Below are 27,984 nucleotides of genomic sequence, written 5' to 3' on the forward strand. Positions count from 1 at the left end.
ATCCCTCATCATCTTTGTGGCCTCTGCTGGACCCTCTCCAGTAGCTCCTTGCCCAGAACTGGACACAGCACTCCAAATGGGTTTGGAGCGGTTGAGAAATTGAATCATTAAACACATGAAGGGCTTGAGGGAAGAAGATAAAGTTTCAGCCACAAGCAGTGAACCCTAACAGGAAAAAAAATACACAGAAAATGGACGGCGAAGTCTAAATACGTATCAACTCTTCACACAGTTTTCAAATCAAGGTCTGAAAGTAAAAGGTCTTAAAGTATAACTTCATTTTAAATTTTGTTTTATTAGAAACATGGCACAGAGAGGCAGGGCCTTTCACAAGCACGTGTAACCTCGTTTCTCTGGAAGGTTCCTTGGGCAGAGCCAGGCTGAGAGGGGCACGCACAGAGCGGGGAAGCACAAGGAGCACGGCTCTGGCAGGGACGAGGGCAAGCCAAGGCTAGCTAGGCAACTCAGGTTTTTCTAGCATTACAGTAAAACAAAGAGGAAAAAAGGCATGTCTCTAGGTTTGGGTGTCTTCCAGCATCGTTTTCAGTCCTCTCCACCACACAGGTTCAGCAGCGCCCTCTGGTAATCCCCCTTTGTGTCTTGCTGTAAAGCAAGGGAAATAAAATACACAATACATATGAGGAATAGTCACAAAATACAATAGTATATGCATTATATTCCAAACCTGTGGGACAGTCTATGATTCACAGTTGAAGCCCTGTCAGCCTGGAGGGGACTATCTAGACTGAGTTCTACTTATGTGTGAACTGAAATTATTTATCATTCTTGCAAGGCCAAGAACGGAGAGAAATTTTGGTATGAAGAGTAACACAATGAAAGGAAGCTGAAGGACTCAATTCTGTTTCTTGTCACTGATCACTGCAAAAATCATACATCAAGTTCACTATTTAAAAAATTTGTTTATTATCTGCAATTGACGTCTTTAGGAAAAGCTTCTGGCTTAAGATTTTTCTTAAATATTTTCTTCAACTTCATCTACACAAGAAAAATATGTATCATATGCTGTTGTGAGGGTGGGTAGAAGGCTAATTTTTAAACAGATGCACAAGCTCTTTACCTGTGCACCAAGTTAAGTGAAACCTAGCACCTATAGCCCCTGTCCACTCACTGAAATGGAAAAAAATCACTCTAGCTAAAAGTCACTCCTCGAGCACTGAAATGAAAGGCAGCAGCAGTTTAGATGCTCTATTTTCCCTCAGCAACCACAGAGGAATTCTGTTTTTCTTTTCTTTTGATCTGAGGATTGGGACAGGTGAGCAGACTTTTCCTTCAGAACACAGCAGCTGATTGCACAAAGCCTGCATGCACTGTCAGGTGGCTGCCAGGAATTGTACCAGCTGTCAACTGTGAAGTTAAAGGTGGGTTTTTCAATAGTGCAGCCCCTAAAACACCCCCCATGAATTCCAGTGGTACAACTAATCCAATGAGGACTGCTGCAAAGGTCCACGGTACAAAGCAAAAGCTGAAAAACTTGCCTGGATGAAATAATAGAGAGATTTTCCATATTTCCTCTTGAATTCACTCTTAATTTTCAGCATGTCAACCTCGCAGCGGGAGACCATGATCCTGATCAGCACCTTGTCACGGGTTCCCTTGCCCTGCAGGCAGAGACACACTGAGAACTGCAACAGCTGAGAGGCACAAAAAGCCACTGCATCTAATGGTAAGACAGCAACTGAGATGTAGAAATAGAAGATATCACGAATTAAATCTTCTAACTAAGGTGGCTATGATGACCCAGGAATTGGAGCATGAGTATACCTTTCTCATCAGCTGGCTGACCAGCTTCCAGTCACAAATGTAGCTTAGACTGTAAGCAGCAGTTTGGGTTCACCAGGAGGCCTTCCTGGTATTGCCCAGTGCCTGTCACCAGGCCTTTCTCTTTCATCCCTTTTCTTGGGAAAATGTTTTGAGACAGCTTTTTCTGCTATCAGCTCTTGGTTACTTGCAAAAGATGTGTCTAACTTTGCTAATTATAATCAATTGATCTAATACTGGTCATTATTATGAGACCCTTCCCTATATTTCCCTGTACCAGATAAATCTGAATAGATTATCCAGTGTTAAAAAATGCTTTTGAACAATATTAAGTAATTGTTAATTTATTCACATGCCAGTCATACATCATATGAATAAAAGTGCCTAAGGAATCAAAATTTGATGAAACAATGGCAAAATAAAAATAGCATAACGAAAGAACAGTCTTCCCTACCTTCATGGAATCATACAGTCTGTCTGCAAAATACAGCTGCTTGTTCTGAATGCACTGGACTGAAGAGAGAGAGAGAGAGAGAATAGTTAAATATCCGGCCCATACACAGAACAGCAGGACACAGAATGGAGCCATTTTGAAAGATATGATAAGTAGTCAAAATAAGATTTTCAGCAAAAGTTCTTCCAAAAGAGGAAATGAAGAAATCATTTTTACCTGAGCTGTTACTTAGAAGTTGTTTGGCTGTGACTGAGCCACAAATGTTTACATTCTGAGATGGTATTTCCCTCCATGGATGGTGTCATTTCAGAATGCTAAACCTCCTCCACACATTCCACAACTCCTTCTTCCACTTCTATAAGCAATCCCTCTTCTGGAATCACTCCTTGTATGCTAATCCATAGGAAGCCTCCCTTTCAAGGCTGAGCTCTGTTTATACTCCATTTGCATTTCAGAGCTCCCAGTTCACCCTTAGTCTGCAATGGATTTCCCTCTTCGAGAGCCCCCTCTCAGACACGGTGACATCCTTGTCATCCTCACCCCGTGGCACAGTCCCAGCCTTACACCTGCCTCCCCCCTTCAGAGAATTCAGTGTCAAACCAGCTCCCCCATCGGCCCCTCTCATCCCCCACTGCCTGTCTGGCCTCTCCTCTCCTCTCCCCCCCTGTTCCTTCTCCAGCCCGTGTTGATGTTGAATGCTCACTGTGCTCAGCTACAGTTTCAACATTTTGGTTTGCTTGGGGAAACAAAGATTAAGCCTCTGCATCAAATAAAAGTGGAACTACAGGCAGATCACAACACACAGGAACTTATTTTAATCTCGAAAGCAGTTTGTACTTTGCAAAGGGCAAAAATAAGCTACTTCTCAATACCTGCAATATCCTAAAATACACCAGTCGATCCAATAACACCAGCACATCCTGATTATTTCCCATCCAGCAGGGTGAAGCTGGGCCCCATTCCTTACCATGATACACTGCAAGAGCACTGGAAAGATCCTGTATAAAGACAGACTTTGCTTCAGGGCGACTCACCAAGATTAAGAAAGGCATTCTCCAAATCTCCCTTGACCTCCTTCTTGATGCTCTCCAACATATCATAGGGGCTGTAGCTCTTGTACCTGTCAAACACTGGCACGAGAGAGAAAATGGGTGAAGCCAAAACCAGGCCAGGAACTGGCAGAAATAGCCACCCAAAGTAAGAACAGAGACAGCAGTGCAGAGACATGGGATCAAAAAATATCTATTCGAGTCCTTCTGAGAGCTTTATCTTAAACACAGCCCATGTTTGCCAGCTAATAGTAAAGCTCCCATGCCATGGCCTTTTTGTTTTCCTTGAACACCTCCATAATCTGGTAAAATACCACCTTAATCCTGTACTAGTATTTTTTGAAACAACAGGGATTTAGGCCCTGAAGGGTCTTCCAATGGCTTTTCCCAAGGGCTGCTTACAGCAATATCAGAGCAGCTTTGGAGAGCCTGCACTGTCAGAGTTAAACACATGATGTAGACTAAGCTACCCTGGCACAGAGGGAAGAGCTAAAGGACTTCTCAAGGTCTCCTGCATCCATGTTTTCTAGATTTGTAACATTTTTGTTTTCAGCCTATGTGACATATAATTGAGCATTGCTATACCTGTGTAAAAAAGACCTGTACACATATGCAAAATGTGAGATTAATACATCCACAGAAATAACTATTTTTTGAAAAAAATTAACGTCTTTGAGATTAATTAAGATTTACAACATCTCATATGTTTCATGACTGCTTCTCATGCTCATTTCAATCATATCTGGGACAAAATAGTTCCCATTTCATTGTAACTTTCTCTTACAGAAAAAAAAAATCTTGAATAGTACCTTTCTGCAGGTGGGGAACACTTCTTTCAGTCATAATGTTGATCCACTTGGGAACATCAGTTCCCTTTCTCTTCACACCAGCATCATAGAGGTCCTGGGGTTAGAAGGAAAAGCAAAATTGTAAAAATCAGGAGTTATACAAGAAGCCATTGCAGATGTGAATAATCTCCTGATTGGAAAAACAAGCACTACTGGAACTGTGGCTGTGGGAGAAACAAAAGAACACGTTTGGGCAGGTCACCAGGACAACATCTATGGATCTAATCTGAAACTAAATACTTTGGATTTACCACTACCTACAGTTCTCCTCCGTATTTAGCTCTGTGTCCCTCAGCAGAACTGCTCCTGGCAGACACAGATGTACCACACAAGCATCAGAAGCCACTGAGTTCATTGCAATGTCCATGTTTCCTTCTGTTAAAGGCTCTCTCTTCATATTCTTAAGGAAATACCAGAGAGCTCCTGCAGAGGTTCTGGTGGGTACGTAGCCTGTGAAAACTGCTAACTGCAGTACCAGGATTGCAGGTGATATCAATACATTGATGCCAGGCCAACATCACAGTGCAAACAATCTGACACCCCCCCCCCTACTGCCACAAAGGCTCTCCACTGCCACAGGATTTGTACATTCAGTGTCCCCCAAAGCTTGAGCCACTGAAGATATTTAATAACCAGCACTTACCCTGGCATCTTGGTCAATCAGCTCATAATCAATCACAGAGGTATCTTCACACCTTTTGCCCTTCAAACAAGGATATCAGTATTTAGAAGAGGTTTCACAGAATGTAAGCAGTGTGCTATGTGCATATTCCTTTCTTTTTAATTTTTTAATCTAACTTTGATAAATGAATAACAGAATGCTCCATCCCCACTATGAAGCTGCTGCTATTCATGCTGCATTTCTGTCAAAACAGTTTGCCCTTCAACTTGGAATAGTTTTTCCCCTAAAGTCAGTGAAAATACAGGGAAATTTAAAAGTGTTTTACTGGCAGCCATCAGGCAGTTACCAAAGAGCAGGCATGTTTAGGAAATGTGGAAAAACATGAGCAGACCCACCTTGGCCAGGGCAACCATGAGCTTGCGGAAGTCACCAGATGTGTCTGATATGATGTCCTTTTCCAGCTCTGTCTTGTACACTAGAAAACACAACATTCTTCTCCAGTAAATGGTGTCCTACAAATACACCTTCACAAGGAAGCCAGCTGCTAATTACTGTGTTTTATGCAGATAAATGAACAGCTACAACTTCAGTCACACATGGAAGATGATGCAAATGAGTGCAGGCTTGCCTACATCAAACCCAACACTGCCACCAGCCAGCCATGAGGACCAGCAGTCTGCCATGGGAAGAGACCAGGAGAACCTGAGACTACTAAAACGAGGGGGAATATTGTTTTAAGCTCAGTGTCCTGCTAGATCATTCTTAGCTACCAATTGATGTTTGCTTGTTTGATAAACAAAGCATTTAGGCCTTCTCATCTCGTGGGTTTATGACTGGACAACTACAGTTACAAGTTGAATGCAAGAGACCAAGAGCCTTTAGGATAAATCCAAGGAATGCTCTGTGTGATTCTGCTCTGGTGTCTAAACATTTTCATTGCTTTCCAAGCGGTCATACCTTATACTGCTCCAAAATTACAGTCTCTTCTTTTTCCAACAGCAACCTCATCTACAGCAGCAACACTCTCTTTGCCAATACATGTTATTTCTTTTGACACTGGCCCTTATGATGATTGGGTTTGCTTGTCCTTTCTGGCTCAGCCAGCACCTCACCAGCAGTGCCTGACAATCCGTGTGTCCCAGCACACGGTGATTTGCTGCATTTCAGGCTGTTTGTGGGGAAGCTCAACTGGAAGGTCAAGGTAAAAAACAGGACAGTTGAATTGTGATAAACCCAACAAGAATGGGCCCATGTAAAAACACCAGGAATATTATAGGACAAGTAATCTTTCTGAGGATGGATCTTGGATCACTCATACCTACTTACAATCAACTATGAATTTTAGCTTCCATCAGGTAACACGCTTTAGAAAAGTTGTAAAACAGAATATATGCTTTAATGAAGTTCTATTTCATGTCTTTTCTGGCAGATCTACCCAACAAGCTTACCAGCATGCTTCAGTGCATTTCAGATTCACCTACTTACTACATAAGTGATCCCAGAATCCACAAATCTAACATCATTATTCCTGTCACTATGCATAGAATGCTGGTAGCTTATAAAAGAAATTCATTTAGACAACTTGTGTGAGTGGTAAATATTCTCTAATCTGTTTGCTACCAAGCAACAAGATGGAATTATAAAACACACACAGACACCCAGGACACCAGTACCAGTTATGTCCAACTGCCAGAGACTGAGCAGATTTGGGTAAGCTGTCTAATAATGACCCACTGACAGGAACTCACCCAGGAAACTCGGTGTAAAAACACAGGACATGGACACTTGCACAGTGAACTTACTTTCCCTGTAGACTCTGTTAATCTCGCTGAGCTCCTGATTTGTTCGGGAGCAGATGATCTCAATGAGTGTGTCTTCATCAGTTCCCAGGCCCTGCAACACAGCCCAGACTCAGTCAGGAGCTACAAAGGAACAGGCTTGCTGGATGGTTTAAAGATACTGTACAGACATCCTTTCTTCCACTCCAACAGTTTCACAGCCATTCAGGGATATTTTTTGCCAGCTGCTCCCGAGAAGCAATATATGGAACACTTTTAGTTGCCACTACTCCTCCAGTGGCTCTGAGATCCTGCAGATCTCTGGGCAGTGAGTGTTTGCTGTGTGTCTAACACCCAGTGGCCTCCCCACCAGCACAGCTGGGTAAGATCAGCTTCTCATGGCCTAATGTGATTGTGTTCTGTCCACTGGGAGCACAGGAAGAAAGTGTGTTTAGAAATCCTGTTAGGATGCTGTTTGTTACGCCCACTGGTAACAGAATGTCATTTGTATGAGGCAAAAATGGGCATCATTTCCACAGGACTCCAAGAGCAGTAACATCTTGGGAAAAGATCTCATGATGCAGTCTTTAGCATGTGGAAAATGGAGGCAATTAGGTGGAAAACTACCCTTTGGATAAAGTGTCTCTACTGAAGGGAGAAGAGAGGGGGACAAACAAACAAAAAACCCCAACTTCTCCCCCCCCCCAAAAAAATAAAACCACAAACAAACAAAAAAGAGTAAACCCAAGTAATTTTATAAAAATGGCTTAAAGCTAAGAAAAGTAGGACAGCTTGCCACAGAATGGTTCTAGTGGGTGTCTGGTGAAGAAATGAAGGCTAACAACAGGTATGGTTTTCTAAATATTTTTAAAATATTTTGCAAGAATGTGTAACAGACAAATAATTAACTCCTCAGCAATAATTTTGCTTTACCCAACTCTGGTGCCCATGTCAGAGCTTATAATGCTCTCATGCATCCAGGCCAACTCCGAGCACCAGAGCAGGTGCTGGGGAGCTGGGAACAGCAACCCATGGGAGAGTAGAACAGTCTACATTTGGGGCCACTCTGAGGCCACTGCTTGGTCCTTGGGCTGCAAATACAACATAAATGGCCCGTGGTCATCCTAAATATCGTGTATCAGGTGTAAGACATTAAAACAAAAAACCTCCCAAACTAGTGATTCCCAATAAATTATGGATAACCTGTACTTAAGCCAGAAGAGGGCAGCAGCTGATAACTGAAACAAGGGGTTTGGCCCTCAGTTGAAGAGTTACCATCTCCACAGTGGGTTTGGTTTTTGGTTTTAGGAGTTCAAGGGGTTTTTTGGGGAGGGTGTGTAGTGTGTGTGTTTATGCCTGTGTTTAGTGGAGGGGATGGTTTTGTTTTTTTCTTAGTTTTTTAACTCCCTTCTAATTGTCTGGAGAAGTTAATTACTTGGGTTTTTGTCATGTTCTGAATTTCAATAGGCATACCTTAGTACTCGTAAGAACGAGTACTATTATTAGTTATTATTTAAAATAATAACCTGATCAAGAACATTCAGAATTCAAGTGATGGTTATAACTACAAGTTCTCAAACCTTAGTTGGCTTAAAAAGGTGAATGTACTGGCATGAGCACCTCCCAAGCCTTGTTTCAGTGGCTGCAGAACAGGTATTTCTGACCCAGCAATCCCTGCCTGTGACTGCAGGGGGGGAATACAGGGACTCCCTGCTGGGCTTTCTCAAAAGACTCCTTTTGATGCCCCTCCTCGTGTTCTACACAGGGGCAGGTGTGGTACAGGATGTTCTTTCAAGATCAGTGATAAAATAACCCAGTAACTGGAAACAGCTGTTTAAGCCTATAAATGCTAGCAGAGGATTTAATGCTCCTCTAAGAGCTGCTCTCTTAATGGTTTTGTGTACTGTGAACCTGTACATTGTTTCTAAGAGCAGTCAGCAAAGCAGCAACCAGCCAGAGCAGCCTATCAGTCACTCCTGAGCTGACAAGAATAATTTTTTCCTTAAAGAGATTTATTTAACAGTTTAAAAATCACATGGTTCCAGAATTTCTGTCATTTTGGATGCCTTGCAGCTAAGGATACTTAAACTGCAGCACTAAAAAAAATAACAACCAGTGTACCCGTTTGGAAACTGCAGCCTGGGGTATGAAGTCCATACTCATTCTTGAGACAGTGACATCAGACTGAGAACCTTAAATTTCAAAGCTTATTTACCTTCATGGCAGCTTTCAACTCAGAGGCATCGTACTGTGCTGGTGTCTTCAGCAAGCCCAGGATCACTGCCTCCAAATGACCTGACAGAGCAGACTTGAGTGCTGCAGAAAGTTCCTGTGAAACAGGAGGGACAATGGAAGAAAAAAAATTAAAGCTCACTTCTGATCTCCAGAGAATTTAACCCGCGGTGCTTAAGTCTCCAAGCCTGCAACAGTGTTTCTGACACAATTGACAAGGAAACAGAACACAAAGAGCTTTCCTTCTGTGAAAGCCTAAGAGAGAAATTAGGGTAAAGGAGCTTTTTTCTAATCCTCTGAAAATAAGAAGAAATGCACCAGTGGCTGACAAAGTGTTGGGAAGCACAGTGCAGACACATCTGAGCAGCTCTGCCCCAGTGCTGAAGCACTGATGCTTTGTTGGAACTAACAAGCCCAGCTGGATCTGAGTTTGACTCCCTGTGGTCAGTGCTTCTCCATCTTACTCCCAGAGTTTTCCCAGTGGCACTGTATTATTTGTGTGTTTTTATCTATTATCCCAACCCTTGACTAGCTAAGACATTAGAAAACTGACTGCACAGTTACTCCACTGCAAGGCCCAGCTCCCAAACATCTCAGCTCCAGAGAAAAAAATCATCCCTGAGCACAGAAAAATGACTCCTGTCCTCAAGGAAACTCTCAGAAGATTGTAGCTTAAATCCCTACTGTTAATTGTCAGTCAGTCCTAGGGAAAGAAACAGTCAAGTATGTTCACTCACAGGTTGCTTGCCAACCTGCAGCAAAGAAAGCCAGAAGTCACGTCCTCTTACAAGTTTCAGATGCAACTTGAATAATTCTAATTATCAGCTTTACCATAGTGTGTTACAAAGTTGAAACCCCTTGGATCAAGCCTGGGGTTCACCCAGATCCAGGTGTTCCCCAAGCTGAAGTTCAATCTGCAGCATTCAGAAGGGAATTGCTGCCTTTCAGTTGCTGGTTTCCCCACTAACAATGTGTGAGCTGGGGAGGCAGGGGAGCAGGGGGCAGAGAAAGGGAGCTCAGCTGGATTGCAGGGAAGTTTGTGCCAGAGAGATAAAGAGCCAGGGCATTGAGTTAATCTCCAGAGTCACTCATTTAATGCAGGCACTAATCTGTGTAATACTGTGTTCACTCCCTGCATGGATTGACAAGGGACTGAATGTGGGCTTGGGGAATCTACCTGCTTTAGTCTAAGACACATTTTAGTACAACAATTGGATACAGTGCTCCATCCTTTGTGTGACAACAGGTTCTTCAGACATAAGATGAAGCAGCAACATCACCACATATCTCTGGAATAAATTGTAGGGAACAACCTGCCTGAGAAGTTGTGCATGCTCCACCCCTGGAAGTGTTCAAAGGCCAGGCTGGATGGGGCTTGGAGCAACTGGGTCTAGTGGACAGTGTCCACCTTGGGACTCCAAGATCCCCTCCAACCCAAACCATTTGATCATTTACTAAAATAACTGCAACTAAACACTTTAACTGAGCCAAGAACGTGCCCTCATATTAGCATCCTCCTGGAGGAATAAGGTCTTCTGCCCCTGCCAGGCCAGCAGGGTCTCCACCCTGCCATTCTTTGCCAGGGCTCAGAGTGCTCTAAGGGCGAAGCAGAAAGCAGTGACTACAGCAATCAATTATTTATAAATAGCAAATGGAAAGTGTTTTCCTAAGTGTTCCAGGGGAGCATCTGGATATCAGCAGTTCATTTCAGGGCCAGGGATTACTGGTGGCAGTCAGGACTGACCAGACACACATGAAGACACACATGCAGAATGCCCAGTCTGCACTGGGAGCTCCACTGACACTGGGGATGGGGAAAGATTCCTCAAGCTTTCCAAGAGTTTCCATCAGACACTGCTCAGCTCAAAAGAATTAAAAGACAGGTGACATTTAAAAACTGTGATCTATTGATAAATCTGCAACAAACAAAACGAGCAGCCTAGAACAACACAAGACTTTGCCAACCAAAACTGCACAACCCATTGGCAAAGCAAACCACGAGACACTGTCCTTAGAAGATGTACCTACGTGTCTTTTCATATCCCACTGCCTCCTCTCGTGTTTATCTCTCTCAGTGGTTTCTACTGCAAATTCCCATTGTTTCTACAGATTGGTTTATTCTTTGGCACTTGTTAAACTTGATAAATTCAGTTTGCTCTTGAGTTGCAGCAAGGAAAAAAGGTGAGAGAGAAACAGATGAAAAAAGTTGCAGATTTTCTTGACTGTGCATTTCTGTGGTCATGCAAAATTTAACAAAGCTTTAGGTGACACATTTCACAATTAGGGCCCACTTTTGTGCAGGACTCACTCTCCCAGTGCCCAGGGGCAGGACCACAGGGGTGCAGATGTGGGCACACATGCACGTGTCCAACCCCTGTGTGCCTCTGCATGTGCCTACACCAGTCATGCAGCAAAGCTGGTGAACTTCCAAAATTTAACTCTACATTTACATTTGGGTTCAGATGAGTGTTCTGGGCTGCTGTTGGAGGACCACCATTTGGGGTCTGGCAAACCTGGAAGAGATACATCCATCACAATCTGAACTCTATACGAGGTTCCTCTGTGTCGTGGGCATGAAATTTTGATTATGGTAAGATTCTGACAACTTCTAAAGAGATGAGTTCCTGCCTTCCAGATAGCAAGACTCATTATGCAGAATTCTACACACATTTTACAGATTTCTCTCCATCAATAGATCAGTATCCAAGGTATTTCTGACAGGAATTAGTGACAGTTAACTCATCATATCACTTGGCTCACATCTGCAGTGCTCATAGCACAGCTGACTGCAGTCCTTCCTCAGCTAAGCCAGCTCTGAACAGAAAGAGAATACTTCCCTTATGCTGGGTTGTCTTAATAAAACAAAGAATCCAAACATCCCCCTCAAAAACCCCAAACAAAACCACAAACAAAAGTCCATCCCCAAAAGCATCTCCCTTTCATCTTTTCCTTCAAATGGAGGCATTTCACACCAATGACTATTCAATACTGTTTATCATATTGCACCAGGGAATCCTGTGGCTCCCATTGTGACTGCTGGAGGTGCTGGGAAACCACTGCCTCCAACAGACTGCAGTCCCAGTTGTGCATAACTCAACACATTTGGAAGTTCCACCCGTCCTAAAAGGTGACAGCATGGGCAAAGCCGATGCAAGTTTTTTCATTTCAGAGAAAAGATAAACCCTGGAAAAAATCGAACTGTCCACAAGGAAAAATATTGAATAATTAGTATTTGTTTATATTTGCCTACCTTTTTGGTTCTCCTCTGATAGGCAAAAGCAATGTCCTGCCTCTGCTCGTTGCTGCGGTTGGTCAGGATGTTGATGATGGTCACCTCGTCCACACCTACAGAGACGTGAGACAGAGTCAGAGCAGCTTTCCTGGCAAGGTTCTCTTTGTATCCAGATGTTCTCCAACACCCAAAGCACAGCACTGTGCTGTCTGCAGCAGAGCCAACACTCATTAGTATTTGTCATGTCCTGGCCTTGGAGAAAGCACAACCAGTTACAGCCCAGGCTCTTGAGGAGATGCAGACCTTGGTGCACACAGGCAGCAACACACCTCCAAGTCTGCTTTGTGACCAGCTTTGCTGCTCTGTCTTCTGCCTCTCTTGGGAGTCTGTGCACTTGTGTTCAGGCACACACAATTCTGCAAAAGGTTGCTCCAGAACACAGACCTTAAAACTGACATGAGCTTGTACTTATTAAAGCCTGTCTCGTCATTTCAGTGAAGTGTTTTCAACTAAGGCTTATATTTTCTACTTAACCCATTTAATCTATCATTCCAAACATAAAAATGTGGAAATAAAGTGTATTTCATTCTCTCAGCAGCTCTGAGGCTCAGGAGACAGAAGAGTTTTTTTGACACTGGAAGAATATGTGCTCCTTTTTTTGAAATGCCCACTGAAAGATCCATTCTGAGCTGTAACCAACAGGCCCAGAGGACTTGGGTGCTCAAACTCCCAACTTATCTTTCAGACAAGTGAACTACGTGTCAGTGAAGGTTTAGTTTCGAGTGCAGCATTCCCAATCCATGCACTTCAATGCAGCTGAATGCAAGGAGCTCATTCAGATTTATTGCAAGTTAAGAGCCAAAGCAGCATCCAGGGTTAGATCCTCTGGCTGTAACAGAACCTAATGCTCACCCCAGCTCCACATCCTGCAGTGCCATCAGTGCAGGGCAGTGCACATGGAGAAGGCTTTGCTGTTGCAGGGGAGGCAGGATTGCCCACTGTCCTTTCCCACACACAGCCACTTGCCACTCTGTTCTTTCGCTGCAGGCAGCACCTTGGGACTTTTCCTCTTGCTCCTCCTACTGCTACTGACTTCCACATCAGATTCCCACTCCTTTTCCTCACTTCACTCGCTGCTTTCTAACTGGATTCTCCCGAACTTGAATTCTTTGGGCTGGTAGTTCTTCCTCTGATCACAACTCTCACCTGCAGCTTGGTCTTGGCAGCTCAGTGGATACCCCAGAGCCTCGTTGGACTGGAGGCTCTTGAGCTTCTTGAGATGAACCTGAAGCATTTGACTTGTTCTGTACCCTGTGATAGGGCTCTGACCCCACGGGCATAAATCCCCACACCCTGCAATCATCCCTGTCTCTCCCAGTGCTCTCTACAAGGACAGCCACCCTTTGTTTATTCACACCAACAGAGAAGCCCAACAAGCTGATGCACATTCCCTTAACTAAGCATTCAAGTGGTATTAAACACTTTCTCTTACTATGAGACCTTACAGGAACTGTCCTTGCAAGAAGTCAATCTCTATCAAAGGAACATGTTTAGAAAAGCAAGCTCCCCTGCCACAAGATGAAAAAAAAGACTTCTTAGCCACAGATACAAAATAGCCAGGGAAAAAATAGTTGGAATAACAAACAGGAAAAGCAGCACAGCACACTTTTACACTGAATGTGTCTGAACAGAACTGCAAAGGTCAGCCCAGGTACATCTGTGGCAGGAGATTGGAATTTCCAAAGGCCTGGGTGAGGACACACCAGCTTGCTCAGGTAATATCTAATTTTGCATTTAATTTTCTAACTTTGCTTAAAACAGCAAACACAACTCTGTTTTTGTAGGCCACTTATAGACTTTTCTTAGAATGCTTTGTAAAAACGAACAAGTTAAAGAATTTGAGTGCCCTTCTCCAGTTCTCCAGTGCACGTTTGTGCCTGTGTCACTGATGTCAGCCCCCAGGTAAAATGTCCTTTTGTATTCATGCCCATTATTGCTTAAACAAAGCTGTGTGGAGAATGCCAGCACAGCTGGAAGTGATGGCCAGGGAACAACATCTTCCAAACAGAAGTCAGCAGAGCTCATAAACAGCTGCACAGAGGAGACACCTGGCACAGCTCTCACGCTGACACTCAAATATCAAGCTGAACCCTCAGCTGTGCTGTGGAACCACCTGCTCTGGACTATTTCCACATTGACTTAGAAGTGGCAAAACTCTTTCTAAATATTGCATGTCTAATGCAGTGCATATTCTTCTGCAACAGAAAGGTAAAGTGTAACAGGTAATCTGTTTTCTGGTGAGGTTTTGAAGCAAACAGGGGGCTCCAGAGATCAGAACAAGCCCAGAGTTTGGCCTCGGGTCTCTCCATTTATTACAAGTCTTACGAATAGTTTCTTTAACATTTGCACACAGGTCACTACAAAAGATGATTTTTTGATTAAAAAAAAGCCAGAAGGTAAGGACTGGATCAGCAGCTTCCAGCAGGACTCAGATCCCTGCCAGAATCCAGCTACATTTATTTTCCCTATTACCCAACACAACCTCACAGCAACTTGAAACAAAGAACTGCAACAGATATTATAAAAAGCAATCATATCAAGTGTGAATCTTGCAAAAGGCCATCTAGCCCCTAGCTGCATGATCTAAAATTATGAGTGAAATCCAAAATTCCTTTCTTCTTCTTCATCACATTTTTCCTGCTGAAATACTACACTCAGCCTGGTGTCCTCAGCTCGTGCCCAGGGTAGACCTACAGCACTGCTCTTACTCACACAGTTTGACCTGCAAATGATGTCAAAAGGCCCTGGACAGCATCATGTGTCTAAATTACAAATTTTGGGTTGCAAACATGCTGACTGCACATGTCAGCCACAACCTACTGCTGCACATTTTCAAGTGTTCCCACTGTATAAAAGAAAACAAATTCTCCGAGTCCAGAAACGGCCACACACAGACATTGGGCCTTTCAGCACAGCACAGGCCAACGTCTTAAGCTTTTTAATAAATTCTAAATGTAAGCAGCTCTTGGCATTGAAAAGAGAAATTACATTTTCGAGTTTTCTCATATCACAATTGTGATAAATTAGCAGGCCCCAGATGACTGCAGCCCAGTTTCTTATGCTATGCTTTGTGGATGGAAAAATGAAGTGAACTCATTGCTCTGGCACTCGGGGGAAAGTGAGTGCCTGTATCTCACACTTGGGAATGCTGCTGCACAGACAGGATGCTGACTCACATCTGCTGAGGTGGGGCAGGGCAGGACAGCAGCTCAAACACTTTCCTTTGTTCACTAATATCTCTGCAAGTTTCAGGGCAATCAAACAGAAGTTTATCTCCACATTTATTCTGTCTAGGCAGATTTTATCACTGCATCTCTATCAATGGGCCATGGAAAGAAAAATTCTGACGAATAACACCTTCTCTTTTGAAAGAAGCAATCTGTGGCAGTGTTGTGGCTCAATCAGCAAAGGAGAGGAAATGGCCAGTCTTCGTATAACCAAAAGGATCAGTTGGAGTTTTTCATTTTTTGGTTTAGAAGACACTGCAGTTGAATCTCCACGGGCCACATCAAGAGCACCAGCATTGTTCTGGATGGTATGGACAGTCATTTAACTTTCTAGGACAACAGAGCACAGAGCTGACATATTTTCTGTCTGCACCCATTCACTCAGCTCATTTACTACAAATCTACTCTCTTGAACTTCATTTTCAAACACAGCATGGGCAGAACACCAGAACTGGTTGTGACCCAATAGCACCCAGGTCCTACAGAGATCAGCAGTGTCCAGGGATGGATGGGATGGGGAGCAGCTCCCCCATGGGGGGGATGTACATGTGGGGGATGTACATGATCCAACCCTGGGAGGCCTCAACTGGTACCAGCACAGTAATGGCACTGTTTGACTGAGCTCATGGTCTGCAGGGTCTTATTTTCCTTGGAAAAAACCTGATCCCACTGGAGTCAAAGGGAAAAATTTAGATAAAACCAGATGTCATTTCAGCTCTGCTATTTTGCTTTGTGAGATTTCACCAAACCCAAACCATGTTGCAGTGAGATATTTCTTTAGTGATACTTCTAATACCTGGAATATGTGACTGATGCACTTTGGGGGATTATGTGGCACTATCCTCCCTCACCAGTGGCCAGCAGGTTTCCTCTAAAAACTTTTACTTCATAACATCAAAAACTCTGCTAAAAGGTATGGGCATGTTGAATATACCACATAAACAGAAGACCTTTCTGTAAGACTGAACTCACTGGTTTACATTTCGTCATTGTTTTACCAATGTCTAGATAGAACGAATTTATTGCAGATCTGTTGGAATTCTGCCAGTCATGGGGAAAAAAGGTATCCCATGAGACCTCAATAAAAGGTTGCAAGTGACTTAATTATTCACAACCTACTTTGACAAAATTATTTAACAAGTACTTGAGGCACACAAAGTCTCAGTGAAAGGGAATAACTCTGAAAAAGAGAGACACTTCAGCAGTTGTCTTTGCTACAAAAGAATGAAAAGGAAACCTAACATAAGCTCTGTTAGTGCTGTTCTACTTAGTTTCCTCTGTTTAGGCTCACATACATCAGCTAATCTATACACAAGGCACAAGAGAGCATTGTACAGAAATTAAACAGCCTCTTGTCCTATACAGTAAAAAGCCAACGTTCACAAAGGACATGCTAAGGCCTGAGATGAATTTCTACAGAAACACTAAACAGCATAAAAAGGAAACACAGCCAAGACATTTATTACAAAAGGAACAAGCCAGGACTGTAACAAGTTATTTGCATTATACAACCTCTGGGTTGCAGGATTGCTAACTGCAAACTGGTTTGACATCACCTGCAGCCATTCCTGCACATTCCCCTTTCTGGGCTGTGGGATATATTTAAACCCCCTGCACTTAAATCAGCTCCACTCAAAGCCCAGCAAAGGGCTGGACAATGTCTTTGTCCAGTACAGTTTTTGCAGATAGATCTGAGCCCAAATAAACACATCCCAGTATTTTCCACAGATCCTGCAGAGGTACATAGATGACCAACCAACCTCAGAGGAAAGAACCTCAACAGTGGGAATGAATGCTGAAATATTTAGATATTATATAGAGCAGAACTCCGCCCTAGATCTTTGTCTAAAACAAACATACAGTTGTTGTTTAGGCAGTAAAATAGGTTTTACCCATTTCACACACAATCACCAAAACAGAATTGATGACTGATTCTGGGAGTTTCCCTGGCTGAGGAACAGCTGGATAATAATTTCTGGGGCCAAAGCAGCCTGCTCTGATGGCAACCCCCCCCCTGTTTATATAGGCACTGTTTATCCAGGGCATACCCAGAGATCAGACTCCAGCAGGGCTCATTGCCACAGCACTGCTGTAAAGGACACACCTGGCTGCTCTGGTGAGACCCACAGAGCAGGGACACACCTTGGTGTTCAGAACATGGGCTTCAGATACCAGGAGTCCTTTATCCTGCAGAGAGTAAAGTCCCCCAAACGCTTGGTTCTGACGTGCCTGGTTTTTTTGAAGTTGCCACCTCATCCACAAAACAGCTTCCATGTGTATTTATAACCTGTTATCTCCCTTGATGTCTTAAAACAAAATGAACAGGTCGTGTCACTCTTTACTATTCTAAGATAACTTACACTGCTTATTTCCACTTTCCACACACAGTGCAAACTAATGGCTAGGAAAATGGGAGCTGCTTGGATATAGAGTTTGTTCATTATGGGTGTTATGTCTCTGGCTCAAAAAATACTTTGATATTTCTCAGAAATATTTTTAAACTTGTTCTTGCAGAAGAATTTCCCTGTGTAGCTCTTTACACCACTATCCACAGGAAAAGACAGTTCTTGTCCAGATGATTCAGAATTTTCATTTAGGCAAAACCCCATGTATATTTTAGAGAGCACACATTGTAGCACATTTTCTGAATTAGCAGATGAAAATATCCTTTCACAAACCATTCAAAGTGCAAGGAAACAGTACCTGGAAAAGGGTCATAACACTACTTCTTAATTTTCTGCAGGAATACTTCCCCTGTGAAATTCTTTAGGGTGGAAGATTCAGTATCACAACCATTAAGAGATTCTCACCTTTAAAGTCACCTTCCCAAAACAGGTTCTGGACAACAAACTAATAAGCAGAGATCAGCTCAATCCTACAAACATCCAGGTCCATGAATAAGTTCCCCTATTATTTGTTCAGAGAGTTGAAAATCATCTCTCTGATGAAATGTTTCCATTTACCCTAAAACCAAAACTCAGCAAACTGATTATTTTTGCTGGAAGAAAGTGAAAAAACGACATGAACTTGACTTTCCTGCCTGGAAAAGCTTTTGTACTGCCTGGGACATTGCAATTTCCTTTTGCAGTAATTAACAGCTTGAGTGTTCAAATGTGTAAATTTGTACTATCCTGCAGGCCTGATTTGACAGGTTTAGTTTTGCCCTACAATCAGAGCTGCAAAAAATTATGAAGTCTAGACAAAACTCTACATATACACACAGCCTCTTCTGCCAAACCTGATGGCATGTACACCTCCCTCACAAGAGGATTTCTGTAAATAAAAGCAAACCATAAATGATTCAAAATCACAACTGACCCTACCTCAGTAAGGTATTTCTCCAGTTAAATTAAGAAATCTTTTGAAAGGAAGCCTCACTGCTCGTTAGGGTGGGGAAATATTTTACGTTTTAGAGCAAGTCAACCATGTGCTTTGTTGGCACTGATGGAAGACTTAGCATTTCTTTCTGATGAGAAACTATTTGGCTTTTAAATTTCTCCCTTTCCTGACATGTAGGCAAAAAACTTGTCAGCTGCAGCTCCACCCAGCTGTTGCCTCTCTGGCCTGAACAAGCCTGGAAGGTGTGGCACCCCCTCTGTGTCCCAGAGCAGGACAAGGACAGGATCACAGCCCTGGGAGTACCACCAAGGAATGCTCTCAGAGCTGGAGTTCGTGCTCCCTGCACTCCTGATGGTTCCAGCAGAGCAGAGAGAGGCCTCCCAACAGCCTGGACTCTCACAGTGCCCTGAGCCTGAAGTACTGCAAACTCATTTCACAAACGCGTTTCTAGGACTTTCTTTGACCTCAAATTAATACAAGATACATCAGCATTTAGTTCAAAACCCAGGAGAAAAGTGTTCAAACCACCCCTATGCAGCTGTCTGGAGAGCTGAAAGGAAGAAGAAACGTCCAGTCCAATAATCCAGCAGAAATCCATGATTCAGAGCCTGGTCCCCAATCTCTGCCACAGAAGCTGACACTTCATTCTCAGTGGCAGAAAAGTAGTAGAATTTGAAGTACTGATGAACCAAGAAAGAGAAAAAGTGGACACTTTCAGTGATGACTTCAACAACTCATGGCTACAAACTCAAAAGCACATTCAAAGCACACATTTACAGGGTTCAAACTCCAGCTGGGTCAAGATTTCATCAGTGAGGTCTGAGAAATCCAACACCTCCTAAAACAGGTATCCTTGAGAAAGGATACTGGTCTTGAGACACAGTATTTTTGTGTTTTCCTGCAGGCCAGCCTCCTGTCCTGCAAGGGAGCTGAGCCCAGCCCTGCTCTCACCTTTGGTCTTGATGGCCGTCTCCAGCGCCGCCGCGTCCCGGTCGGCATCGAAGTTGGAGTAGGCCTTCACTGTGGCATAAGCACTTGGTGGGAGAGAATGCTGGAAGGAAAAGGAGGAAAAGAACTTCCAAGTTAAACTGTGTAATGTGTAATTGCTGCAGTTAATAAAACACGTGGCTCTCAGTTAACTGGTATTCGGCCAAGTGTTTAAATACGAGAACGTGAAAACAGAATTCTACAAAGAGCCACCACCTCTGTTCTCCTGAAGTGTGTTGTCCAGAAATCCACTCACTGCCATGCTTATCATAACACAGAATATAGACAAATAGATATTTTATTGCAGCAAAAACCTACCATGTTCCAAGTTTACTCACTAAACCTCAATATTCTAAACTCTGGAGTTTTCTGGCTAGATCTGAAGGAAAATGGCTACAGAAAGCTAATGCAAAGAAAATGAAAGTCTGAAGTATTTTAGATTTGAAGCCTATACTTTACTTTGGATTACAGGCTACAAACAACGATTAAAAAAAAGTAGAGGGAGATGGAAGATTAATGAGTAAGTCAGAACAAGTTTTGTGCCCTATCTCATGGACTTTAAAGATAACACAAACAAAATCTTTTCAAGCCTATAGTTCTAGAAAGCAAAAGTTACTCACAATGTCCTTTTGAAACTCTTTGCTTGCAGATACTTGGTTTAAGCAGCATGAGGATAACAAAACCAAACGACATTTCAAATTACCTCTGCTAAGAGTAAGAGGACTTGCAGGTAACTTCACTGAGTAAACAGATGCAACAGTTTAGAAGTTACCAGATTGTAGCAGTGTTTATTATGGCCCTCTCCTGAGGATTACAGCTTCAAACAGAGGGTCACCAAAATAAAGATTCAAATCTCCTCAGCTGCTTCAGTGTAAGCCAACAGTTTAGCCTGTTATCACCTCCCACGGGCAGGTTCAACCAAACCACAGATTTTCATACAAACAGATGAGAAATCTTCACCAATCCCACTCTGCTGAGTTCAGTTTAGAGATCCAAACCCCTGGTAGAAAGGTGTAGTGACCAACACCTGACACTGCCCCCGCTGTTTCCTAAGTGAATGAACAGCTAAGCTTTCTTGGCAAAGAGCCCCAAAACTCCTGTTTCTGTCCCTAACTCCAACAGAAGGCTGTGTTCATGAACAGGACTAAGCTATCTTAATATCCCTGGAGAATCTTTTTACTTGCAAATTTTTAAGAGGACAACTTTTAACTAAAAATATTCCATGGTTTCTGACTAGGTTTGTCTCCTGCAGAGGTCAGGCTGTCCTGGACAGATTCCTCTGGCAGCAACCACTGTGCCCTTTTGAGACAGTCTGTTTTGTGCTGTGGGGATGGGGAGTCAAAAAGCACTGATAAACTGAGCCATTCTCTTTTGTCTCTTACCATCAGCTCAGTCCAGCAAAGTGGCCCCAGCTTGGCCCAGAGCCACACCACAGAACACAGAGTGGCCTTTCAGCAGAGCAGGTTGGTAACAGAAACAGTAACTGGAGATGTGCAAGGAGCCTTGGAGACCTCTGTGTGCCTGACAGATCCCTCACCCAAGGCACACCTCTCATGGCACTGCTAACTAACCACACACTGCTAACTAACCACACACTGCTAACTAACCACACTGCAGAACCTGAAGCAGGTCACCAGGCAGAGCTGGGCACCTCTCCTTCCATCCACTCTGAGTATTTTCTGAGTGATTTGGATGGAGTATTTTACTGTAAAGATGATGCCATACACTAACAAAATACACAGCATATTTGCAGTTGGCAGCCACCTTTTACTGTGTCCCTCCACCCAATGCAACAAGTTAGATTCACTTTCCCTGACACAGGTCTTAGCAGGGTGATTGCCTATGAAAAACAGCCATTTAAATTCCAGACAATACAGACTCAAATTACTAATTTAGTAATCTAATACCATAGTACTGGTACTGGATGTTTTCAGACAGGAGTTTTCCCAACTGACTTTCCATTTAGTTCAACATAAAATTCTCTACAATGTGGCAGTAGAAGTCCAGCTGGAGTGTAACTGCACCACAGCCTGGGCCAAACTAAAGCAGAGAATGCTTCCTCCCCATGTATCTAGTGTCCTTCAGAGGTCCTCCAACGGTTTTACCTCCTATGAGCTTGACTAATTTAATTCTATTGGGAAGAATAAAATTTGATGGAGAAGCAAATATCACAAACAGGAAAGCTGAAGAGGCTCGATTTCTTCTATAAACACCAGGACCCTTTCAGAACACCTACATCTCAGGATTCTGAGAATCTTTCTCTACTCTTGGCCACAGATGTAGAAACTGCAAGCACAGATGAACCTCAGCTCAGCTCCATCCTCTCCTTAAGGGAAGGAAGGTTGAAGAAAGCAGGGCAGTTTCTTCCCCCTGACCCAAATCAACCTCTGTACCAGTGATGCAGAGCACACAAGTTCCTTATGGCACAGGACAGGACTTGGCTTCAGCCACGACCTTTCTATAACATTAAGACTAAAAACTTGGAGTTTTTAAGAGAGAAATGGGTGGTTCAAACCCTATGTTCAATGTCAGTTAACTTGTTGAATCACTGCTTGGGGAAACTGGTCCAATGCTTTATGCATGACAGCTGCTCAGGGAGTCCAGCTGCCAGCTTAGGACCTACATAGCAAACCAGCTGCCTGACACTTCTTACAGGATTTCTGGGGCAGCATTTCTGAGGAAAATGCTGGCATGGAACACTTTCAAATTTCACTTTTTCAACTATTTGCAAGCATTAAGGAATAAACATTTCTGCCCTTGAGAATAGATTACTTAAATATTATTCTGCAAGTAACTCTCCATTGAAGAGCCAGGAAAGCTGAAACTTGACTGCTTTTGCACTACAAAACCAGTTCTACCACTTACCTCCAGGGCACTGGCCAGTTCATTGCAACAGCTCTTTCACAAACACTGTCTGGGATCATTCATTGCACAACAAGTAACAAAAACTGGCCAAAAAATGTGCTGGTACCGAGCTCAGAGCTGGAGTTACTAGCTCTAAGATTTACAAGTACAGCAAGTTTAAAGGCAACATGATGAAATAATGCACAGATAGGATTCACTTCCCCTTCAGTGCCAATCACAGAACCACAAAATCATGGCATGATATGCTGATACCACACTGGTAACCTACCTTCTAATGCTGCAGCTTAAGAAATCAAACAAAGACTGTGGCTTTCTGGCATTTCAATAAAACCATAAACCAAGTGCAGATGTGGTGGAAAACACACAATAAAAACTAAAACAGAAAACAAGAAAATAAGTTTGAGAAAAGTCTTTTTCAAGAAATAGTTTGATTTTGGTGATAACCATTACAGGAATAAAATCCCCAATATTTTTATTCTTATTAAGTAATGTTCTCCATTTTTAATTTTAAAAACATAGAAATTCAGAGGGTATCAGCAAAACCAAACATATTTCCATCTGCTCTTATCATCCTTAACTGACTTGTTCCTCATTAAATCCAGTCACCTCATATAACTGTCCTATGGTTTACAGCTGTTTTGTGGTTTTTAGCCAATGGAAGTTTAAGCAGAGGAGATGTGTGGAATTTTATGAACTGTACAGCTCAGGACAATTGTTGGCACAGAGTCCTGTAAAAGAAACAAGATGTGACATTTAAGTAAAACAAACTTTTCTTGTTTAGATAATAATACTTACATCCCCTTCAAGGCTGAGCTTGCTTAAAATTTCGTGAACAGTAGACATCTTGAAAGGATGCTGGAAGGAGAGAAAAAGAGACAAAGTAGACTTAAATGTATTTACAGTTACATTTGTGTTACAGAGTCTTGGAACACTGCAGTACTTAGTGACACCATCCCATGGATCTGCCAATCCCAAGTAAGAAAGCAGATTTAAAGAGTTTCCAAGCCACACCACCATTAATAATGCAACAGTGAGAGGTCTTCATTCTATTGTACAATAAAAATTCCTTAAATAAGCATTTCTTCTGCGTTTTAAATACTTAAACTTGTGAACTGGAGAATCTCTATCGCAGAAACAGAATTGACTAAGCCCACAAACCTTCCCAGAAAAATGGTGCAGAAACATTACAGCCTGGGCCAGCTCAAAGCCAACAGGTAGCAACAAGTCAGACACTCAGTCCCTGAGGCACTCAGGGAACACAGTGGGACTATTTATTGTCACACAGGCATTTTACACAAATGTTTGTATCTGTTTGATCCTTAACCCTGGATGCACCGTCCTGCGGTTTTGTAGTGGCTCCCCAGTACAAACACCAGTTAGTAACATGACTGTCAGACACCAGGTAATAAGGATTCCCTTAAAATGGCAGCTCCAAAAATAAGAGCCAGTGAGGCAAGAGAATCATTGCCAGAACCCACAGAACATCTCGCTAACGTGCATGAAAAACCAGAGCAAACCCCAGCCTGAGACAGATCAGACATGCTGCAGAAATGAACTCTGATGGGATATGTTCATGATACAACACCTTGTCTTGTTTAAACTCTGCTTTCTGGTCAGGGAGGTTTGCCAGAGCTGTATCACTGTTTTACTGGAAGGGTCTCTCGACTACAGAAAGGTTTTCCAAAGGTTATGAGCCAGGGGCAATATTTCAGAGGCTTGATGCTTTCCCAAAGCTCTGCTCTCAAATTTCTCTGTGAAAAGGACAGGCATTACCACTCACACAACCATCCGGTCCTCCAGGATGGCACCTGCAGCAAACATTACTTTGCCTGTTGGAATTCAGCCTTGTTTCCCAGGATCTCCACAGTCCAGGTGCAGAGAGCACTGTTCCACAGGGAAAAGAGCTGGGCTTCAGGAGAGTGGAAGAGAAGGGCAGCAGGACCTCAAACCCAGTGACTCTGCACTGATACCTGAGCCTGGGACCAACCCTGCACAATGCCCAGCTGGCTGCCATCCCTTCCCTGCCACACTGTCCCTGCTCCCCAGTCCAGCTCCCTGGCACCTGCCCTCCCTCCACCTCCCAGCACTGTGCAGCCAGTCCCGGCCATGTCCTTCCAGCTGGCCTTCAGGTTTATTTTTTATCCTCCATCAGTCCCTCTCCTGATGGTATGGGGGCTTTCTCAGGCCACCCAGGCAAATTTCCCAGACCAATCTCCTCTCCACTCAATGATCAATCTGAAATTAAGAGCTTGGAGAACCAGAAAGAAGTTTGAAATAGTTTCTTAATAATGGAGATCTGGTTAAAACTCTAGAGCAAGTGTTTATTTTTTATTTTAGCTCCTGTAAATCAAGAAAAAGGCAGAGAAATCTTTTACTTTTGGTAGATATAGCAAGTGCTATAAGCATAAAACCCATCTACACAATTCCATAGCTCTTGCAGTGTAACTGCTGTAATCACACCTTTCCTCACTCAGAATACAGAAAGAAACCCTTTCATCTACTGAAACAATCCAGGTTTAAGGAACTAAAACAACTTAACTTCAAACAGAAATTAAGATTCAAGGGGATGAAAAATAAGACAGAGAACAAAAATCACAGTCATGCATCAATGTATTTGAGAATAAATCTTTTCTCAGGCCAAAAATCCAACCCAAGCCTTTAAAGACAGGCTGCAGAAGTTGTAATAAGCTGCTACCTGCTGTTGGCACTATTAATCATGCTGGTTAGAGGGGACTGATATACTACTGCGTTATGAAAGTCTTGATGTTTACTCTTAATAAAATGAAGAGCCTAAGCAGAGAGACCTTTGCACTCTGACAGTATTTCAGCCAACTCCAAAGATGGGTGACTGAAGTCCTTTGGTTTTGCTTGTCACAAAGAAAACACCGGTGAGAGTGAAGCAAAGCAACTGCAGCATAATCTTTCACATTAAGAAGAAATAGAATCACTGAACAGCTTTTAGTAAGGCTCCTGTTTCTAAACCCATTAAAAACCACACTGAATCAGGGTTGTTGGAACAAAAACTTGGTCAGAGTCCAGGAACAGGCCTAACACACCCTCACGTAGAGCTGGAACTGGGAGGTTCATATCACCACACACAACAATGCCAGAGCAGCCCACTGCCCAGGAGCAGAGAGTGGCAAAGGGAAATGGGAGGTTTGGCAAGAATCTTTGGAGAGAAAGATCTTTACTCAGAGAACAAACACCTCTCTTGTCTCATCCTGCTCTGTAAGGCACTCAGATTGGAGAACAGGCTCTCACTGTTCCCTGATGGACTGATTCTATCTGATATACTTTGGACAAGTTCTGGATGGGTTTGAACATGTAAACAGAAAATACCTGCACTAACTTGTTCTTCCTCATGCTGGAGAAGAACCAAATTTTACCTTCCAGCTGTAAACTAATACTTCACTGCCCTAAGGCAAGTTTCTACAACCAGTTTCCAAACCTACATTATGCAATCCTGAATTACAACAATATTCTGCTAAAAGAAATGGCATGTTTTGGCCTCGACCCCCACAGAAGGCACTGGTTTGCAGGTCTGTTATTACACTGGCCCAGTCTCTATTCACTCCCTTATCCCCATAACTGTGGGGTAACAGAAGAATGTGTGTTTAAAAGCAGTCCTGTGTCTCGATTCCCAGGGGCAGCTCCCAGCCATCACAGCAGAAAAACCCCCATGGGATCCATGGAGAACACTTTCAGGTATGCACAAACAACCGCATTGCTCAAGGAGCAGAGTTAGCATTTTAAGAAGCCCTTATTATAACTAGACAGAGATTTGACCAAAGGGTGTTCCCAGGGATCTGAGCCAAGGAAACGGCATCCCCGGAATGAGGGAATGGAAACTCCTTCACTGGGAGCACATTTGTGCTGGGTTTCCAAAAACTAGGGCAAGGCCTATCATGAGAGGAGATGAGAGAGAGCAAGAAAGATCCACAGTATCTGTTGTAAATGAAATAAGGACTCAAAATCATCCATTTATATACAGTGCTAACCAAAAGTACAAATAAGCCAGGCTTGTATTCCCCCGAATCACCCAATAACGTTTAGCAAATCATTTAAAGCCACTTTTTGGAGGGGAAAAATCAGCTTTAAAGGAAAGAATTTCAATACCCATTAAAACTATGCTACCACAAACATACTTTAACCATTCTCTTCCACAGACACTGCTAACAAGACCCGAGATGTTCCATTCCAGGGAGCTATTATGCACATAAGAAATTCAGGATTTCTGTTTCTTCAAATACAAGTTATTCTTACTTCTGAAACTTTACAGAAAAACCTGTTTTTTTTTTTTGTTTTTTTTTTTAATCCAGGCAAACCATACCAAATGTAAGCTAATAGAAGTACACTTCCTAGGGCTGCTTATCACAGATATCTTCACCAACAGCAGGCAAACATGGGGATGAATCACCCAGGGGCACAGACCTTCCAAGAGTCTTTCACTCTTGACCTGTATGTCGGGGTCTGCACATCTCTTTGCAGACACAGCATACGAATATGAGCACAAGAAGTAATGTTAAATAGAACTAGAGCTGCCCTGTGTAAGCACACGACTCACTTCCGCGTGACTATCCTGAAATCATTTCACTTCTCTTTCAGTTAAAATACACGGTACCATTCCTTTGCCTACACCTCTCCTCACTCGAGGAGGAAGTGGTGTCCGAGCTGACTCACAATCCAGCGAGACCTCGGCAATTCTGCTCATGGCCAGGGCAGGGTGGGGGGAGAGCCGCGCCCAAGGCTGGCTCAGCGAGCGGGGACCCGCACGGGGCTCCGTGGGGGAGCGGACAGGCAAAGCTCGGGGCAGGGCTGTCCGTGCCAGGGGGCCCTGTGCCCCCCGGCAGCACCGCCCGCGCCAGGGGTCCCCGCTGCCCGACCCAGCGGCACATCCGCAGCCGCACCCCGGGCAGGAGGGAAGGGAAGGGGCCGCTGCCCCGGGCTCGGGCGGGTCCGGGCTCCGCCGCGCCCGCGGGAGTCATTCCAGCCCCGCTCCAGCTGAACGAACACCGCCCTCAGCGGCCGGCACCGCCGGGAAGCGAACTGACAGCACCACGGGCAATCCAGCCGAGCCCTCGTGCACCTTAGCGAGGAGTGGAATGAGTATCTGCGGAAGCTTCACCAAGTTTGGGGCCGGTCCCTCTTTCCTGAGCGCGGCCGCCACACCCAGCGCCGGTGCGGGGCTCACGGAGCGCCCCGGGGACAGCCCCGCCCTGGGCCCCGCAGTCCCACCGTGGGACCGGGCACGGAAAAGCCCGGGGCGGGCAGGGCCGGGGGCAGCGAGCAGAGCGAGGGTGCGGGAGGGCGGCGGCCGCACCGGCCCCTGCCCCGCACCGGCCCCTGCCCCGCACCGCTCCTCCCGACCCCGCCCGGCCGCTCCCGCCGCGGGCTCACCTGGCTGGGGCTGGGCGGCTCCGGCTCTGCAGCGGCTCCGGCGCTCTGGCAGCGGCTCTGGCAGCGGCTGTGGGGCCCGCGGCCGCCCGGGCGGGGTTTTGTAGGGCCGGGCGGC

General features: G+C 44.0%; 1 protein-coding gene across 1 annotated transcript; it reads right to left on the reverse strand.

Moving 5' to 3' along the window:
* Positions 1-275: 275 nt before the first annotated feature.
* ANXA2 (annexin A2) lies at positions 276-27,983 on the reverse strand. The gene is made up of 13 exons (XM_027747434.2): positions 27,870-27,983; positions 23,268-23,327; positions 19,572-19,671; positions 12,013-12,107; positions 8,746-8,859; positions 6,555-6,645; positions 5,148-5,227; positions 4,774-4,833; positions 4,092-4,185; positions 3,268-3,363; positions 2,234-2,292; positions 1,497-1,619; positions 276-603 (listed from the first exon to the last, which is right to left on the reverse strand). The coding sequence occupies exons 2-13, from the start codon at positions 23,313-23,315 to the stop codon at positions 544-546; spliced, it is 1,020 nt and encodes a 339-aa protein (XP_027603235.1). The 5' UTR covers positions 23,316-23,327; positions 27,870-27,983; the 3' UTR covers positions 276-543.
* Between the last annotated feature and the right edge of the window lies 1 nt (position 27,984).

The sequence above is a fragment of the Pipra filicauda genome, unplaced genomic scaffold (assembly GCF_003945595.2).
Source record: "Pipra filicauda isolate LSUMZ 115617 unplaced genomic scaffold, ASM394559v2 scaffold57_size4234018_pilon, whole genome shotgun sequence".
In the NCBI taxonomy this organism is placed as follows: domain Eukaryota; kingdom Metazoa; phylum Chordata; class Aves; order Passeriformes; family Pipridae; genus Pipra; species Pipra filicauda.

Bases quoted from the DNA above. Each gene is read 5' to 3' on its own strand.
- ANXA2 (XM_027747434.2), bottom strand. From the start codon at position 23,315: ATGTCTACTGTTCACGAAATTTTAAGCAAGCTCAGCCTTGAAGGGGAT. The intron at 6,646-8,745 runs GTAAATAAGCTT...GCTGTGTTGCAG, and splicing joins AGTTGAAAGCTGCCATGAAG to GGCCTGGGAACTGATGAAGA. The intron at 4,186-4,773 runs GTAAGTGCTGGT...TTCTAACCCCAG, and splicing joins TGATTGACCAAGATGCCAGG to GACCTCTATGATGCTGGTGT.